Raw genomic sequence first — 18,074 nt, 5'->3', positions numbered from 1 at the left:
GCCTGGGTGTCCTGAGCCCTGCCCAGGAGTGCTGAGCCTTGTCCACCTGTCCTGAGCCTTTCCTGGGTGTCCTGAGCCTTGTCCAACTATCCTGAGCCCTGCCTGGGTGTCCTGAGCCCTGCCCAGGAGTGCTGAGCCTTGTCCACCTGTCCTGAGCCTTTCCTGGGTGTCCTGAGCCTTGTCCAACTATCCTGAGCCCTGCCTGGGTGTCCTGAGCCCTGCCCAGGAATGCTGAGCCTTGTTCACCTGTCCTGAGCCTTTCCTGGGTGTCCTGAGCCTTGTCCACCTGTCCTGAGCCCTGCCCAGGTGTGCTGAGCCCTGCCCAGGTGTGCTGAGCCTTGCTCAGGTGTGCTGAGCCCTGTCCCGGGTGTGCTGAGCCCTGCCTGGCTGTGCTGAGCCCGCTGGAGATCCCCTGGATGCCCGCGTGGAGGCAGCCAACCCTAATGAGTGTTAATGAGCGCCAGGCTAATGAGGAGCCCCTCCAGGGGCTGCGGGGTTTGCATGAAGCCCAAGGCTGTGGGGAGCTTTGCCCCTGGAGAGGCCGGGCTGGGAGGGCTGGGGAAACGCTGATTTTGCCCTGGAAAATGTGCTTTTTTGCTTTTCAGTGTAAACACGGGCAGCGGGGGCTGCAGGGAGCGGGGTCTGCCCCGGGGAGCGTGTGCTGAGACAAGAGGTATGCCCATGGGCATGGCAGGGCTCTGCCAGGGCACGGGATGGCTGCTGCTGCCCCTGTGTCATCCTCCTTGGGATGGCTGCTGCTGCCCTGTGCCATCATCCCACGGGATGGCTGCTGCTGTCCCTGTGTCCCTGTGCCATCATCCCATGGAATGGCTGCTGCTGCCCCTGTGCCATCATCCCACGGGATGGCTGCTGCTGCCCCTGTGTCATCCTCCTTGGGATGGCTGCTGCTGCCCCTGTGCCATCATCCCACGGGATGGCTGCTGCTGCCCCTGTGCCATCGCTGTCCCCCAGCCCAGCTGATGCCACCCACGGATCCCATTGTTTGTCCTGGAAATGTCCTGCACCTCAGAGGTGACTCTGGGGCACTCGGGGAGCTGGACCCTATTCTGGCCCCTCAGTCTGGGAAGGACCTTGGGACACTGAGCACATCCAGAGGGGGCAGCGAGGCTGGAGAGGGAACACAAACCCTGAGACGAGCCCTGAGGGAGCTGGGGGTGCTCAGCCTGGAGAAAAGGAGACTCAGGGCTGCCCTCATGGCCCTGCACAGCTCCTGAAAGGTGCCTGTGCTCAGCTGGGCTGGGCTCTGTCTGCAGCAGCACTGACACAGCCAGAGCACACAGCCTGAGCTGCACCAAGGGAAATACAGGCTGGAGAGCAGGGAAAAGGTTTTGCAGCAAGGGTGAGAAAGTTCTGGAATGGCTGCCCGGGGAGGTGGTGGAGTGCCCATCCCTGGGTGTGTTTAACAAAGCCTGGATGTGGCACTGGGGGCCAGGGCTCAGCTGAGCTGGTGGGGCTGGGCTGGACTCGATGGTCTTGGAGGTCTCTTCCAACCCAGGGATTCTGTGACCCGCTGCCCATGGAGCTGTCCCATCTCCTGAAGCAGTTTGGGGGAGGCTGTCCCTGTCCCTGCCTGTCCCAGCAGCAGTGTCCCGATGGCAGTGGCAGTCACAGGATGTCCCCAGCGTGGATCCTCTCTGCCTGTGGATCCAATTCCCATGGGAGAGGATGATGGCAGGGCCCTGATGCAGGGGGTGTCCCTCTGCCCTGTCCCCACCGACCTGGCCAGGAACACATCCCCAGCTGGCACCAGTGCCCCGACCCCACTGTGCTGGAAGCCTGGCAAGGGCTGCAAGAAGAGACCAGCAGCCATGGGCTCGTAAAATAGACTACATGCTTTATTGGATTGAAAAGTTTTATGAAATGACAAAAAACAAAAAACAAAAACCACCTTAAATCAAGAGTTGGCAGATGTGTCAACAGTTGCCATTTGGTAGATCCCTAACCCCTTCTCCAGAAGCATCCACAGGTCTCTGCCACCACAAGCAGCTCTGGCCCCGACCCCGCTGGCCCCACTCCTGGTGGCCCTGCCTGTGACAGCAGGGTGCCCACAAATTGGGGTGCCCACAGATTGAGGTACCCATAAATCAGGGTGCCCACAAATCAGGGTGCCAATAAATTGGGGTGCCCACAGATCGGAGTACCCATAAATCAGGGTGCCCACAAATCGGGGTGTCAATAAATCGGTGTGCCCACGGAATCGGGGTGCCCACAAATCAGGGTGCCCAAAGACTGGGGTCCCCATGAATCGGGGTGCCCACGAACTGGGGTGCCCACAAATTGGGGTGCCCATGGAATCGGGGTGCCCAGGCAACAGCCCTGTTGTGGGGCCGAGCGCGTCCCCCCATCCCCAGGGAAATGCAGGCACTTAAAGTTATTGAGAGGAATTTTTCATTTATCCCAAAGCAACAGTGAAACCGTTTAACTCCCGCCTACAGAACAAAAAACAACTTTGTAGCCCTTCCTGAATTGTCAAGACACAAATATATTACTCTGGCATAAAGCGAGGCCCCGGGGGCTGTTGGCCTCCTCTTCCTCCTCCTCCCCCCCATCGTGCATCCTCCTCTGCCTCAGCCCCTGCCCACCCCCAAGGATATGTGGTATGATGGTCTGGGGACGGAGGGGGTGCTGAGGACAGGGACCCCGGGCTGGGGGGGGTCATGTGGTGCCAGGGAGCCACCTCGAGTGGGGTGGGAGGGGGCTTGGGGGTTCCCCTGGCAGCCCCGGGGCTGGGGGATGCTCCTGGAGGAGCTGGGAAAGGGGAGCAAGGGATGGGGCAGGGCTCTCCCCTCGGGGTGGGGCAGGGGCCAGGGATGGAGCAGAGCTCATCCCTCGGGACAGGCTCGGCCCTTGCAGGGAGTGGGACTCAGCCACAGCTGCTGCCCTCAGTGGGGACTCCACAGTGGCTGAGGCTGTGCTGGGGTCACGCCGAGGTGAGCCGGGGGCTGTGAGCAGCAGGATGTGACCCACAATGTGCTGAGGGAGGACGGGAGAGCCCCTGGGAGCGGCTCAGGACGGACTGAGCCCCAGGTCAGGCCCCAGGTCAGGCTGGCACAGCCAGGGACACCCTGGCGTGTGGCCTCAGGGCAAGGGGGACACTGCCTGTGTGAGCCTCCTGTGTCCCTCGGGGGTCACAGAGCCCCCAGCACCCAGCCTCCGCCAGGGGAGGACTCTGTCATGGTCCTGCCCCCCAGGCACAGCCTGTCCCCTGCCCTGGAGAGCCCCACTGTGTCCTGGTCCCTCCCTCTGGCCCTGACCAGCCAGGACAGGGGACATGGGGACAGGGGACCTGCTCCTAGGAGCCCTCTCCTCCCTGTGTGGATGTGGCGGCTGGCTGGGCTCTGCACCAACACCCCTCGGGACGGCCCTTCCCCCACTGTCCCTGTCACCAGGGCCCATCCCTCAGTGTCCCTGTCACCAGGGCCCATCCCTCACTGTCCCTGTCACCAGGGCCCTTCCCTCACTGTCCCTCATCACCAGGGCCCATCCCTCACTGTCCCTCATCACCAGGGCCCATCCCTCACTGCTCCTGTCACCAGGGCCCATCCCTCACTGTCCCTGTCACCAGGGCCCATCCCTCAGTGTCCCTGTCACCAGGGTCCTCAGCCGGGTCCCAGGCACGGCAGGCTCGGAGCAGGGCAGGGCACCGGGGAGGGTGCCCGGGGAAGTACAGCCGGGGACAGGCGTGGGCCCCTCCCGCCCCGTGTCCCGACCTTCCCAGGCACCGGGCAGAGCGGTGCGGGGACAGCCCCGTCCCCGCGGCCCCCGGCGGCCGTGGGCACCGGGAGCACACAAGTACCGGCAAGGGCAGAGTCCTCCCCTGCTCCTGCGCAGCGAGAGCCGCTCGGAGGGGATCCCCTTCCCAGGGGCGCAGCCGAGGGGCCGGGGTGGGAAAGTGACTCGGAGAAATGAGGGAGAACCGCTGCGACCGGAGTCACCCCGGGGGCAGCGCGGAGCGGCCAGGGCCGCCCCGGCCCGCCCTCAGCCTGTGCAAAAGTCGGAGGAGGCAGGAAAACAAATTAATAACAACAATAAAAAATAAAATTAAAAAAAATAAAACCACATTGAAACCAAACCCAAAGGCCGCGTGGCTGAGCAGAGCAGGAGTAACTGGAAGCCATGCACAGCAAAGCCGGGACCGCAGCGGTCGGAGGGAGGGCAGGGGCGGCTCTTCTCGCGGGGAGCCGGCGGCGTCGCGCTTCTCGTCTCGGAGATGAGGAAATAAATAAGTTTAAATAGCTCCTCCCGTGCCGGCGCCGGGGTGACTCGGGGTGCGGGGGGTGCCGGGGCCGCGCTGCGTTCCCGGTGCACGGCCGGCCCCGGGCCCGGCGGGACGCGTCCGGGGGTCTCCCCCCCTACTTCTTGGGCTTCTTGAAGATCTTTAGGGGGAACTTTTTCTTGCTCTGGCCGAGGTCAACCTCATCGCCCGTCAGGCTGCTGTCCTCGTCCCCCGGGCTCTTCTTGGCGGCCAGCTGCGGGATGCGGGTGTTCCTGGCGCCGCTGGGCCGGCAGTCAGAGATGGGGGAGGGGGTGTCGGGGTCGGTGGAGCTGGGGCTGTGCGACCGGGACGAATCCGAGTGGCTGGGCTTGCCGGCCGTCGGGTGGCTGATCTCCCCCAGGCTGGAGGACTTCTCCATGCCGTGGTTCACCGTCATCATCTTCTTCATCGCCATGGGGCTCTCGGGCAGCCGCTCCTGCAAAGCCGCCAGGGCGGAGGGCTCCCCGTGCCGGCTGCCGCCGTTGTGGGTGGGCGCGCCGGGGCCCGGGGGCCCGGGGACAGCCTCCTCCATGGACCTGGTCAGCAGCGTGGGCCGGGCAGCCAGCAGCTTGGGCGCCGAGCTGGGGATACGCTGGTGGTCGCTCAGGTGCGGGATGGAGGAGTCGGAGTCGCAGCGAGTTAAATCTCTGCGGTGGAGAGCGCCGAGAGAGAGGGGTCAGTGCCGGCCCGGCCCGGCCCGGCCCCGCACACACGGAGGGCAGCAGCGGCTGAGGGAACCCCAATGACCCCGAGAGAGGCTGGCACTGAGCCCCTGCCCACCCGGCCCCGGCTCTGCCCCTCTCTGTGCCCCAGGGTCGGAGATACCCGGGCCGGGGGCTCACCCCGAGCAGCTCGAGGGAGCGAGGACACAGAACCGGGAAGGGATCCATCCCTCCCCACGGATCCCAGGGGGATCCCTCAGTCCGTGATGGGATCCATCCCTCCCCACGGATCCCAGGGGGATCCCTCGGTCCGTGATGGGATCCATCCCTCCCCATGGATCCCAGGGGGATCCCTCAGTCTGTGATGGGATCCATCCCTCTCCAGGGATCCCAGCTCGCCCCAAGCCCTGTGTCCCCCCAGATTCCCCAAGGGTCCCTCAGCCCTGCCTCATCCGTGTGTGCACCCGCGACCCCGAGCCCCCCGCCCCTGCCCGAGCCCGGCGCAGCCGGTGCCAAGCTCTAATCCCGGCGGGAGGAATTAGAGCTCGGCCGTGCCACACAAAGCCATGCCCAGCCCCGCCGCTGCACGTGGTTTGTGCCCAGCCTGTGCCTACCGGTGACGGCCAACGGGGCTCCGGGAGCCCCTCTGGAGAGTGGGTGGCAGGAGGACGAGGGAAATGACAAGTCACAGCTCGCTCCTCCCGGCTGGATGCTGCTGGCCCCCCTCCCCGGGACCCCTGCGCAGGTGCCGGGCCGGGGGCTCTGGTGCTGCCCGCCGACCGCAGGGCACGGGCGGAGCTGCCCCCGGGCAGTGGATGGGTGAGGGGCCCCAGCCCTGCCCACGCACAGGAGGGAGCAGCGGAATGGGAGGCAAATGGAAAGGAAAGGAGCGAGGGGAAGAGAAGTGAGAAGGGGTGGGAAGAGATGGGAGGGAGGTGCTGACCTGTCCCTCACCCTGGAGCCCCCCGATCTCTGCTCCTGGCACACACCCCTGCACATGGGTCACCAAACCCACCTGGCACTGCACAGAGCCTCCAGATCATCTCCTAATGTACCACCATCACCATCGGCCTGGAGGAAGCCAAAGAGACCGGCCAGACAAGGGAAAACCTCAGTAGAGCTGGAGACATCCAGGCAGAACTGCAGAGATGTTCAGGAATCCCAGACTGGTTTGGGTGAGAAGGAACTGAGAGGACCACCCAGTGCCAGCCCTGCCATGGCAGGGACACCTCCCACTGCCCCAGGCTGCTCCAGCCCCAGTGTCCAGCCTGGCCTGGGGCACTGCCAGGGATGCAGGGGCAGCCCCAGCTGCTCTGGGCACCCTGTGCCAGGGCCTGCCCACCCTGCCAGGGAGGAAATTGTTTCTAATATCTGATCTAAACCTGTAATTTTTCAGTTCAAGGCCATTCCCTGTGTGCTGTCCCTGCATCCCCTGGAAATTGTCTCTCTCCAGGTTTCCTGGGGCTCCTCCAGGCCCTGCAAGGCCACCCTGAGCTCAGCCCAAAGCTTCTCCTGTGCAGGTGAGCAATGCCAGCTGTGCCAGCCTTTCCTCCTGGAGCCTCCTCTGGGCTCTCTGCAGCAGCTCCAGCTCCTCCCTGGGCTGGGCCCAGGGCTGGGGCAGCTCTGCAGGTGGGCTCTCACCTGTGGGGGCACAATGCCCCTTTTCCTGCTGCCCACCCTGTGGGATCAGCCCAGGGCACAGGGATTTCATGTCCCAGTGCTCATGGCCAGGGCCTGTGGAGCTTCTCCCACCAATGCCCAGCTCCTTCTCCCAGGGCTGCTCCCAGTCCATTCTCCCCAGGCTGTGTTTGTGCTGGGATTGCCCCCAGCCAGCTGCAGGCACCTGCCCTTGGTCCTGCTGAGCTGCACGAGGCTGGCACAGTCCCAGCTCTCCAGCCTGTCCAGGGGCCTCTGGATGCTCCATCCCTTCCCTGCAGGGTGTGCCCACAACACCAGCTCCGTGTCACTGCCAGGGTGGGGCTGCCCAGGATCCCTGTCCCTGATGACATTTCCCAGGGCTGGTCCCAGTCCTGGCCTCCCAGGAAGGCACTCCTCACTGCTCTCCACAAAGTGCTGGCACATGCTGGAGTCCTGGCTGTGCTGGCAGGGGGAGCTGGGACAGGCCCAGAACATTCTCCTCGTGCTGGAACAAGAGCATTCCTTTAACAGATCCCACAGAATAAAGCTGGGCCCTCGTTCAGCAGCTCCAGGGAGCACACAGAGGAAAAGGGGATCCTGTGGGTGGCTGGCATTCAGCCCTGGATCTACTGGGGGAGCCCAGCTGTGCAGAACACCTCATCTCTCCTCTTGCCCAGCAGCAAAGAGCCCTGGGCACTGCTTGGCATTGTCCTTGTCCTTGCCTGGAGCCCAGCCTGGCTGGTGTCTGAGCCACATCCCGGGCGAGCCACTGGGAGAAGGGAACAGTCCAGTGGTGTGAGATCCCAGCGGATTCTGAGTGGGCAGCTGGAGCCCCTCCAAGGGACACAAGTGCCATCATCACATGCCTGGGGCCACTGAGCTCCCAGGGCCACCAGCGGATACTGCAGAAGGTCACTGTCACAGCTGGTGGCCCACGGCTGTCACTGGGATAACTGGGATAACTAACTGGGATAACTGGGGTAACTGGGATAACTGGGGAGCAGCAGCAGCCACAGAACACATGGGGCTGAACTCAGGGTGTTGGAGCTGACCCCCAAAATGGGGACACACCCACACCCCTGGGCTGGGACACCTCGGGATGCTGCCAGTGCCTGCTGACAATGTCACTGCCATTGCAGCCTCCAGCTCCTTCAAGGAATTCAGGAATCTCCTGCCTTTCCCAAATGTTTCTACTCATGGCTTACCACATGGGCAAAGGGGAACTCCTGCTGGGAACTCCTGCCTAGACACTCCTCTCCCAGGGAAGGTGGCAGAAGCCCTCACCTGCAAATGCTGAGCCCTGGCTGAGAACACTCAGTTCCAGGGGTTTATGTCCTCCACAAATCCCTGGAAGGTGCCCCTCTCCAGGAGAACAAAGCAGCCTTTGGCTGCAGGGGCTGGCACCAGTCCAAGGCCGGAGCAGCCAGTGCTGGGCCCCAGCAGGGCTGGAGAAGGAGCCAGGCTGTGGGCACAACATTGGCTTGGGAATGGTGCTGGGCAGAGGCCGGGTCAGGGCCAGGCAGGATTGGATCCTGGCAGGAATGCAGGGCCCACTCTGGACTCATGGAGGAGGTGGGAGCCCCAAGGGACCCCACGTGCCCTGGCTGGGGATGGGGGCACAGCAACACCCGCTCCCTTCACAGGCAGTGCGCCAGCTCCACCAAGGAATCTTCTTCTCCAGGAAATCCAGCCCGTCCCTTCTGGCTGCCACAACCCCACAGGGAGAGATCCGGGTCAGGGTCCGCGATAGAAATCCTTTCAAACAGCAAGAGGGCAGCAAATACAGGAGAAAATGCATTTTCTTCCAACTGAGGAGACTTCAAGGATGTGTGAAGAGGGTGAATTTTCCTTGCTGGGCTGGAGAGCTGCTCCCTCTCCTGCAGGCCTGGCAGGTTTCAGTGCAGCAGGGACCAAAGCAGCCCTGCAGTGCTGGCAGCAGGTGCAGCAAAGGACGACAGCAGATGGAGAGCCATGCTCTGCTCCACGAGGATCTTCTGCCCAGAGAGCAGAGTGGGAACCCGATCCCAGGACAGCTGGTCCCACACTGCAGGAGCTGGGCAGGGCCTCGGTGACACCACGGCCACCATGTCACCTCCTGGGGCCGCTCTGGCTGCAGCACAGGGTCCGTGTCCCTACTCCTGGTGCGGCTGTTCTCTGGGATCCTCACCCTGGAGTGGGTGCACCACATGGGTTCCACCTCCTGGGAGCCCCAGTTCATCCCTCTGGGCTCATCCAGGAGGGCTGAAGGAGCTGATGCCAAAGAGATCACAATTCCCAAATATTCCAACTCTGCTTGGACACAATCTCTCCAGCTGTAAGTCAGGAATATATTCCTGAAGGACACAGGGAAGAGCTGGTGACAGCAGCACCCACCAGAGCAGCAGCAGTGCCCACCCTGCTGTGCCAGGCTGTGGGGACATCCCGGCACACAGGACACAGCCACCACAGCAGGGACAATCCAAGGGACACCTGGCACAGACACAGGGACCTCCTGCATTCCCTACTGGGGAACCCACAGGCCGATTCTGGGAGCTGAACACCAGCAGCCAGGAATTTCTGGGGTTTTCTTCAGCCCCAAATGAGCCTTTCCCTGGTGGTTCCCACAAGGAAGTGCACAACAGCAGGGACAGGATTCCCGGGATCACACTGGCTGGGTCAGAGGCAGCAAGACAAGTGGACACTCCTGAGTCCATGCCAGGACAACAGGGAGGAAAGAGCATTCCCAGGATACTGCCATCACCCCAGATGAGGATTATGCTCCTGGAACTGTTCCAGCACACTTTCAAGAGGAAAAGCTATCCCAGGAGAGGCTGGCCTTGATGACACAATGTCACTTCCCAGGAAGGGATCAGAGGAAGTGTTTCTGCAGAGCAGCAGGAGCCCCTGACAGTTCACCCCTCCAGGAAACCACAGAGCAGCAACTGGATAGGGAAATACCTGGGAGCCCGAGCCTTCCTCCATGCCAGCAGTGTTCCCTGCTCTTGTCATTGGCTCCAGGCACTCCAGCACCTCCACAGAGTGACCCTGCCTAAGGCAGGATGGATCTGCTTCCTCCTGGCTCCCTCCCACCCCACCAGGATCCACCCGAGCTGGGAGGGAGGGAGGGAGGGAGGGTGAGGAGAGATGGGGATGGTGAACAAAAGAAGCAGAGAGCAAAGCATGGAATAAGGAAAGCCTGGAGTACAGGAAGCCTGGGAGTGGAGGAGGAGCAGGGGAGGAGCAGCCGGAGGATGGAGAACAAACACCTGTTTTTCCCCAGCCCTGCAGCCCATGAAGGATTTCTCTGGGTGTTCCCACTCGGGTCCAGCCCAGCATGGCCCAGGAGCTGCCCTGGGTGTGCTCCAGCAGCCACAGAGCCCTGGCTGCCTCATCCCTCTGTGCCTGGCTCTCGCAGCACCCTCGGCTCCGTGCGTGCGGCACCAGGGACCAAGGCTTTTCTTAAGGCAAAGTCCCAAATTTGCTGTGGGGCTGAGCTTGGCACAGCCTCAATGCACACCCAACAGCAGCTTCCTCCCTTCCACCCTGCAAGAGCTGTGAATTACTCATTTCCCTGGATTCCCGACTCTCTCCCTTCCCTGAGCTTTGGCTGCCGCCTCCCTTCCTGGTTGGAGAAGGGCCTGGGCATGGGCATTTGGTGCTACGCTCCCATCTCCGTGGGTTTGATCCACCTGAGGCAGGCACTGGCAGCAGAAACCCCTGTGCACACACAGCCCCTCCAGCCCCTCTCCCCCCGGGGACCCCCCGATCCCGCAGCCGCCTCCGGCCCAGAACCGCTCTGACCTTATTGGCGCCGGATCCTCTGAAGCCAATTGCAAAAGAGAAGCAGAGAGTGAGGAGTTGAGGGAGAGGCTCCCTGCCAGGATAACCCCAGCAGGACTCCGGAGACAGCGATCCCCAGCCTCACTCCTCGGGGGCAGCTCCTTGGAGAGGCTTCTCCTGCGAGCTCTGCCCAGCCTTGGCTCTGCTGGATGTGCGAGAGGCTAAAGAGCTCCAGCAGCCCCCAGCGCCAGGGTGGCACTTTCCTCCTACCAAGGGAGCCAGGACTCTCTGGGGCTCTGCTCTGCTCCTTGCAGTGACTCCCTGGAAGGCCTTTCTGAGGCTCCCCAGTGTGGAGGCTGAGGGATGTAAGGAAAGGCCTCCAGGAGCAGGGGTATCAAGGAGGGGCAGCAATCCATTGGCCCGGCAGCGGCGCTTTTAGGGATGCATCAAAGCAGGGTCTGCTAATGATGCAGCTGGATAAAAGTTATCAGCACACCACAGACCCACATCCTTGGGCACCCAACTCTTCATTTCTGCTGCTGGGCTGAGCAGGGATGATGAGGTGGGGGAGCTGCCTGCTGAGGTGCAGCTGGAGCAAGTCCCAGGTGGGAGGTTCTGACTCCATCCCTTCTCCTGCATCACCAGCTGGGCTTAGCCACAGGAGCAGGGACAGGGCAGTCCTGCTGGCACCCAGTGGTGACCACCTGGACGCTGACCAGGGCAGGTCCCACTTATTCCCTCCTCTGGCACCGTCCCCTTCCCTTCCTGGGGTCCCCACACTGGATCCTGTTTCCCTCTGCCACTCTCAGGGGGTCTGTAGGGACTCAGGCTTTGTCCTGGGCAGGAATTCCACGTGCCATGGGTCTCAGTGGAAATAAATCACATTTGAACAGCTGTTTTGGACACAGGACATGAGCCCCAGGTTGCCAGGATGAGCACTCCCTCCTGCAGAGTCAGGGAGGCAATGGAAGCAGGGACCAGCAGCATTCCCAGCTTTTACCAGTCCAACTGGGACAGCTGCAATTGAGCTCCCACTGGTAGGAGTTAATTAATTACACTGCTTCTCATCATCCCCAACCAACCATTACTGAATTAACTGAGATGCTGCTCTTTAATTTTCCATTGTGAAACAGGTGCAGGAATTTCCCCCTTGGTATTCCAGACTCCAGAATGTGCCTGGGGCTGCTCAGCTTGGAAACACACAGGGCAGGGAGGGGGTAGAACATCCCAGCCAGAGACTGTGAACAAGGCCAGGAGAGATCCCAGCACCTGAGGGCAGAGGGACCCACAGGTAAGGGGAGAATGGGACATTGTGCTGGGATGGGTGAAGATGTGGTGACTGGGAATGTTTCCCTGCCTGGAGAAATGATGGTGGAAAGACATTTCCCCTCTCCTCTGCCTCACCCAGAGACTTCCAGCCTTCTCCCAGCAGTCTGCTCCTCAGTACTGAGGATCAGCAGACTGGTTTTAATTTTGCCATGGAGAGAGCATGGAACAGAGATGGAATGACCTGGCAGGGACAGGATTCCCTGGTCCATCACAGCCTCCCCACTGCCTGCATCCAGTGCCTGGCACAGCTGAGGCCACGAGCGCACATCCCAGTGCCCCAGGGGGATCCCACAGGGACACAACACCCTGGGACTGGCTGCACCCCTGGCCCGATGGGACCAGGATGTCTGGATCTCACTTGGGAGAAAGCAACCCCAGGAGCCTGACCCTGTGCTTGGGACACACAGCATTCCTGTCAGGCTGTCAGGGCCCCCTTGGAGCACCAGGCAGGATTCCTGCTCCTCCCTGCCACCAGCACCATGAACTGGGACAGCTCTGGCATTGAGGGACGGAGGATAACCAGGCCCTAGGATGGACCAAAGAGCCAACTGAAAGGGACCAAGCTAAAGCCAACAGGAGCAGCTCCAGCTCCCTCCTCAGACATGCCCTAGCCAAAACAGCCTGTTCCTCATCCCTACCAGACCAGAGGCAGAGTCACTCCAGAACACGTTCCTGAACTGCCACTCTAGCACCTCTGAAAACCATCCCAGACTTCTCCAGCTGCTACCTCGTGGTCCCCACCCATCACGTTCCCTTTGCAATTCACTTGTCAGGAGCCCAGGGAGGCCCAGGCTTCAAATCAGATCAGGTTCGGTGATCAGCTCTGTTACCTCCTCACATCCCCGTGTTCAGGGAATACTGACCACCTGGGAATTCTCGTTTGCTCAGCTGCAGTAAAACAACAGCAGAGCACCTCGGGAACGCCCCCACTGAGCTCATGGGCGTGGGGATGGCCCACGGAATCCTCCTTAGAGGCTCCAGCGGCTCGGGAGAGCAGCGGAAGGAACAAAAGTGGATAAATCGTGGAACAAAGGCCCAAAAGAAAAGGGCGGGAGGAAGGTGAGAGAAAGAGCACCCCAGCAAGCATCAGCTCCGAGGCACGGCAGGCAGGAGGCAGCTAGAAAAGAAACAGCAATATACCCAAAGCTCCCAGTGCGACAGCGAACTCCAGAGGTGACATCAGGAGGGGGCAGGTCGGGGATGGAATCCATCTGGAGGAAATAAGAGGTGGTGTGATGGTAATAGATAGGGTGGACATGGCAAGCAGGAGCAGGTGCGGTGGTGGTGGATGAGGAGCAGGAGGTGGAGGAGGTGGAGGCAGGCGATGGGCTGGAGCCGGGCGGGTCGGAGCCGAAGGACTGTCCGGAGGTGAGGCTGTGCATTCGGCGCAGGGACACTCGGCCCGCCCGCAGCGGGGCCACGGGGCCCGCCTCGGGCTGCCCCGGCACGAGACTCTCTACCAACCTCTGCGATCCGTGGCCGTGCTGCGGCTCCACCAGGCGCTGCCGGACTGTGCTGGGCAAGGCCGGAGCTGCAACGACACACGGGGCACAGTGAGGGTACGGCCCAGCCCGGGGAGCTCCGGCAGGACAGAGAGAGGGCACGGCCTGGCTCAGCCCGGGGAGCTCCGTCAGGACAGAGAGAGGGCATAGCCCAGCCCACGGAGCTCCAACAGGACAGAGAGAGGGCATGGCCTGGCTCACCCCACGGAGCTCTGCCAGGACAGAGAGAGGGCATGGCCTGGCTCAGCCCGGGGAGCTCCAACAGGACAGAGAGAGGGCACAGCCCAGCCCAGCCCGGGGAGCTCCAACAGGACAGAGAGAGGGCATAGCCCAGCCCGGCCTGCAGAGCTCCGCCAGGACAGAGAGAGGGCATGGCCTGGCTCAGCCTGGGGAGCTCTGCCAGGACAGAGAGAGGGCATGGCCTGGCTCAGCCCGGGGAGCTCCAACAGGACAGAGAGAGGGCATGGCCTGGCTCAGCCCACGGAGCTCCCACAGGACAGAGCGAGGGCATGGCCCAGCCCAGCCTGCAGAGCTCTGCCAGGACAGAGAGAGGGCATGGCCTGGCTCAGCCCACGGAGCTCCGCCAGGACAGAGAGAGGGCATGGCCTGGCTCAGCCCGGGGAGCTCCAACAGGACAGAGAGAGGGCATGGCCTGGCTCACCCCACGGAGCTCCGCCAGGACAGAGAGAGGGCATGGCCTGGCTCAGCCTGGGGAGCTCCACCAGGACAGAGAGAGGGCATGGCCTGGCTCAGCCCGGGGAGCTCCAACAGGACAGAGAGAGGGCATGGCCTGGCTCACCCCACAGAGCTCTGCCAGGACAGAGCAAGGGCATAGCCCAGCCCAGCCTGCAGAGCTCCGCCAGGACAGAGAGAGGGCATGGCCTGGCTCACCCCACGGAGCTCCGCCAGGACAGAGAGAGGGCATAGCCCAGCCCGCGGAGCTCCAACAGGACAGAGCAAGGGCATGGCCTGGCTCAGCCCGGGGAGCTCCAACAGGACAGAGCGAGGGCATGGCCCAGCCCAGCCTGCAGAGCTCCACAGGACAGAGAGAGGGCATGGCCTGGCTCAGCCCACGGAGCTCCGCCAGGACAGAGCGAGGGCATAGCCCAGCCCAGTCTGCAGAGCTCCGCAGGACAGAGCGAGGGCATAGCCTGGCTCAGCCTGGGGAGCTCCGCTAGGACAGAGAGAGGGCATGGCCTGGGTCAGCCTGTGGAGCTCCACCAGGACAGAGAGAGGGGATGGTCTGGCTCAGCCCACGGAGCTCTGCCAGGACAGAGCGAGGGCATGGCCTGGCTCAGCCCAGCCTGGCCTGCAGAGCTCCACCAGCAGAGAGCAAGGGCATAGCCCAGCCTGGCCTGTGGAGCTCTGCCAGCAGAGAGTGAGGGCACAGCCCGACCCGCAGAGCCCCACCAGCACTGGCACTGGCCTGCTGGCACCATGAGAGCAGCACCACCCCATTAGCAGCACCCCACTGGCACCATCCGCTTCCCACTGGCACCACCCCAGTCCCACGGACACCATCCCACCATCCCAGTCCCACAGACACCATCCCAGCAGCACCATCCCCCTGTTCCTGCACCACCAGCACTGTCCCACCTCGTGCCAGCAGTTAAGGCCTGTTTAATGCAAAAGCAGCTTTAAGCTGGTGCTGAACATGCTGGATTAATGCCCAGCCCACGGAAAACTCCACCATTGCTGATGCAGGTGCCTCTGAACACCTTATCTGAGCATCTTGCCTGACGCAGAGAGCGGCTACGTGATTCATCCCACCCGGAGCCACCACCCGGCTCCTGGAGAGCCAAGAACTGGGCACTTCCAGGGCCCTTCCACCCCCACAGCCATCTCATGGCTCCAGTCCTGCTGCCTGGGTGGGACCTGCACAGCCCAAAGCAGGAGCCTCAGGTGAGCGGGTCAGTGCTGGCACCTGGAGCTCTGCTCCCAGAGCTCAGCTCTGCTTGATTCACTGTGCAGGGGCAGCACCAGGGGCAGAGCCCTGGCAGCGTGGAATCATACAGGGATTGGGTTGGGAGGGACCTTAAAGACCATCTCTTCCCACCCCTGCCATGGCAGGGACACCTCCCACTGCCCCAGGCTGCTCCAAGCCCCAATGTCCAACCTGGCCTTGGGCACTGCCAGGGATCCAGGGGCAGTTCCCTGTTTGGTTGAAAATACTGGGGTTGAGGATCTTGGGAAGGAGGAATTGTTCCCTGGCAGGATGGGCAGCCCTGGCACAGGGTGCCCAGAGCAGCTGGGGCTGCCCCTGGATCCCTGGCAATGCCCAAGGCCAGGCTGGACACTGGGACTGGAGCAGCCTGGGGCAGTGGGAGATGTCCCTGCCATGGCAGGGGTGGCACTGGGTGGCATTTAGGGTCCTTCCCAACCCAGACTTTCTGGGATTCATGCCCCATTCCTCCTTGCCTGACCTGGTGACTCTGGCCCCAGAGTGGCCTCACCTGCTCCCAGCCTGTTCCATGACCACTGTGACTGATCAGAGAGACCCTCCACCTGAGAAATACTCTCCTCTGGTTGCCAATTCCCCTTGGTTTGGGGAACCACATGGGAATGTCCTTTGGAGCCCCAGCACCAGATCCTGAATTCAAAGCTCCCCAGGATCTCTCCAGCCCTGCGGTCACACCTGGCTGGAAGGGGAGCCCAGCAACCCCTGAGCAGCTGCCTGTGCCCCACACCTGGCCCCAGGGTCACCCCCAGAGCCCGGGGAGGCCCCTTCCCCTGCCTGGAGCCTTGGGAATGCTCCCCTCCGTCATGGGAAGCAGGATCCCAGGGCTGCAGCCCCATCCCCAGCTGGCTTCATTCCATCCCCTTGCTGTCATTCCACACAAGATGATCCTCCTTTGGCAGGAGATAAGGTGTTCAGGATTGCTCAGGATTTCTTATGTGCATAAGAAATTAATGTACAAATGGGTTAAAAAGATGCAGAGACAGGAAAGCTCAGAAATGGAGGAGGAGGAGAGCTCCTTTGGGAATGGAAGAACCAGCAATCCCTGCTCTGGAAAATCCCAGCTGGACACACAGGGCTCCTCTGGCAGGACTGAAAGATCCACAGGGACATATTTCCAGTGGATGAAGGAATAAGAAGGAATAATTCTGGCAACTTGGCTGTTTCCACAGCCCCAGGGTGAACCCCAGTCCTTCCCACTGCTCCTCGCTCCCTACAGTGCCCATCCATGAATTTGGAATTTTACACCCTCTATTCTGTTGCAAGATTATTTTTTCAGCTCCAGAGCTGCAATTTCAGTTTGGGAATCTCACTCTGGAGGGTTCACAGGGATGTGACTGCAGAGTAACTCACTGGGGTGATGAGCTTCTGCTACAGGTTTCTTTGTTCCCTGGGCCATACTTTTTTCCCTAAGGATTCCCCATTTTTTCCTGGTGTTCCACTCCTCATTTCCCAATTCAGTACTTCCCACCTTCGTGCTCTCCTTCTCCAAGACTTACCCTGCAATGAGCTCTGGAGCAGAGGCTGGGACCTGGCTTCCCAGACCCACCACTTCCCTCCAGACACGTTCTACCAACACTCCCCAAATTCCAGCCCAAGGAAAAGCCCTCCCTGCGAGGCTGGCACATCCACCTGCTCTGTCTCCCTCTAAAGGGGAGGCTTCCAAAGGGAGCCAAGGCCTGGAGGTTGTGTGCCACCCCCAGGGCACTGGGGCTCCAGGGACAGCTTTCCCTCAGAGTGGCCCTGCTCAGTTTTTTTAGGGATTCTAAGGGAACACAGCACCAACAGCACCTGCGGGGAGGGATGGGAAGGAGGTGGGATGGGGCAGGGAATGCTGTCACCTCCTCCTGGCCTCGCTGGCTCCTTCACCTCCACCTCAGGGGTAAAATGGAGTGAGTCCAAGCCCCCAGATTCCCTAACTGCACCCAGCAGCACGTGGGAGCTGCAGCTGAGATTCTTCTTCATCCCACCAGACTCTTCCCGGGGTTAGTGCAGGTGGCGATGGCTCAGTGAGGACAGATACATTCATTAGTTCCTGTGCCAGAAAGATGGAAAACCGGTGGATGCATTTTAGTCCAGAAAAAGGCCAGAGGGCAGAATAAAAAAATGAGAATAAAATTGAAGAGAACCAAACCAGGGTATTTCCAGAGGGACTGATCCTCCGAGGACAGCGAGGAGCGGTCGCTGAACCTGCGCCCGAAAAGCCAGGCTGCATCTGGGGGGCAGCCAGGGGGGAACAGGAAAGAGAGAGATGGGATTTACTGGGAGAAGCACCACGGGTCCTCACAACACACCTGGCCAGGAGAAACACCGCTCTCCTGAGGCAGGGTTTGTACACAAAGGAAGGAAATCCTACAGGGAAAGGCTCCCATGCTTCGGGAACTGGAGTGCCCAGTGCTTGCTACAGGTGCATCACCTGCAGGGAGGAGGGGGCAGGAGGGGGCAGGCAGGTGGGCAGACAGGTGGGCAGGAGGCTGGGCAGGCTCTCTGCCCCCTCTGGGACGATGGACCTGGAAGTGCTCCCTGGAAATGTCTCCCTCAAGGTATCTCAAGTGCCAAGAAGCTGAGGCTAAAATTGGGGCTGGAGGCTCACACCTGGCCCAGCTCAGGTCCTCAGCTGTCACCTGGGACTGTCCAAGCATCCCTGCCATCAGTGCCCAGCTGGGGCTGGGCCAGGGCTTTATCAGAGATGTCCAGCTCGATTCTGAGGGCAACTGATAATGAAAAGGAGCAGGATGTCTCTATTCCCTGAAGCTTTCATGTCCCCAAGCACAGCTGATCCCACAAACTGTGGCTGCAGCCCCCAGGTCTGCAGAGCCCTGGGAACACACAGGTACCCCCATTCCTCCTGCCCCACCCAAAGCCTCCAGGCTCTGCCTCCCCTGGCCCCTGCCCTGACCCAGTGGGCACCTCCTGCAGCACACAGTGCCAGCCCTGAGACCCTTCTGCTG

General features: G+C 61.6%; 1 protein-coding gene across 4 annotated transcripts in view; it reads right to left on the bottom strand.

Moving 5' to 3' along the window:
- Positions 1 to 1,844: 1,844 nt before the first annotated feature.
- Positions 1,845 to 18,074, bottom strand: part of STIM1 (stromal interaction molecule 1) — a 74,642-nt gene continuing 58,412 nt past the window's right edge. Inside the window, exons 11-13 of one of the 4 annotated variants that reach the window (XM_084226001.1) lie at positions 17,258 to 17,338; positions 13,129 to 13,195; positions 1,845 to 4,923 (exon numbers count right to left, since the gene is read on the bottom strand). In XM_084226001.1, the coding sequence (XP_084082127.1) occupies positions 4,374 to 4,923; positions 13,129 to 13,195; positions 17,258 to 17,338 (698 nt within the window). In that variant the 3' untranslated portion in view covers positions 1,845 to 4,373. Of the gene's footprint in view, positions 4,924 to 12,261; positions 13,196 to 17,257; positions 17,339 to 18,074 lie in introns of those variants that run through there. The other 3 variants (XM_084226003.1, XM_084226000.1, XM_084226002.1) reach the window with 3 other exon arrangements.

This window comes from Fringilla coelebs (assembly GCF_963513975.1).
Source record: "Fringilla coelebs genome assembly, chromosome: 2".
Taxonomy (NCBI): Eukaryota; Metazoa; Chordata; class Aves; order Passeriformes; family Fringillidae; genus Fringilla; species Fringilla coelebs.
The sequence above is the reverse complement of the archived record's forward strand: the minus strand, read 5'-3'. Positions and strand labels throughout refer to the sequence as shown.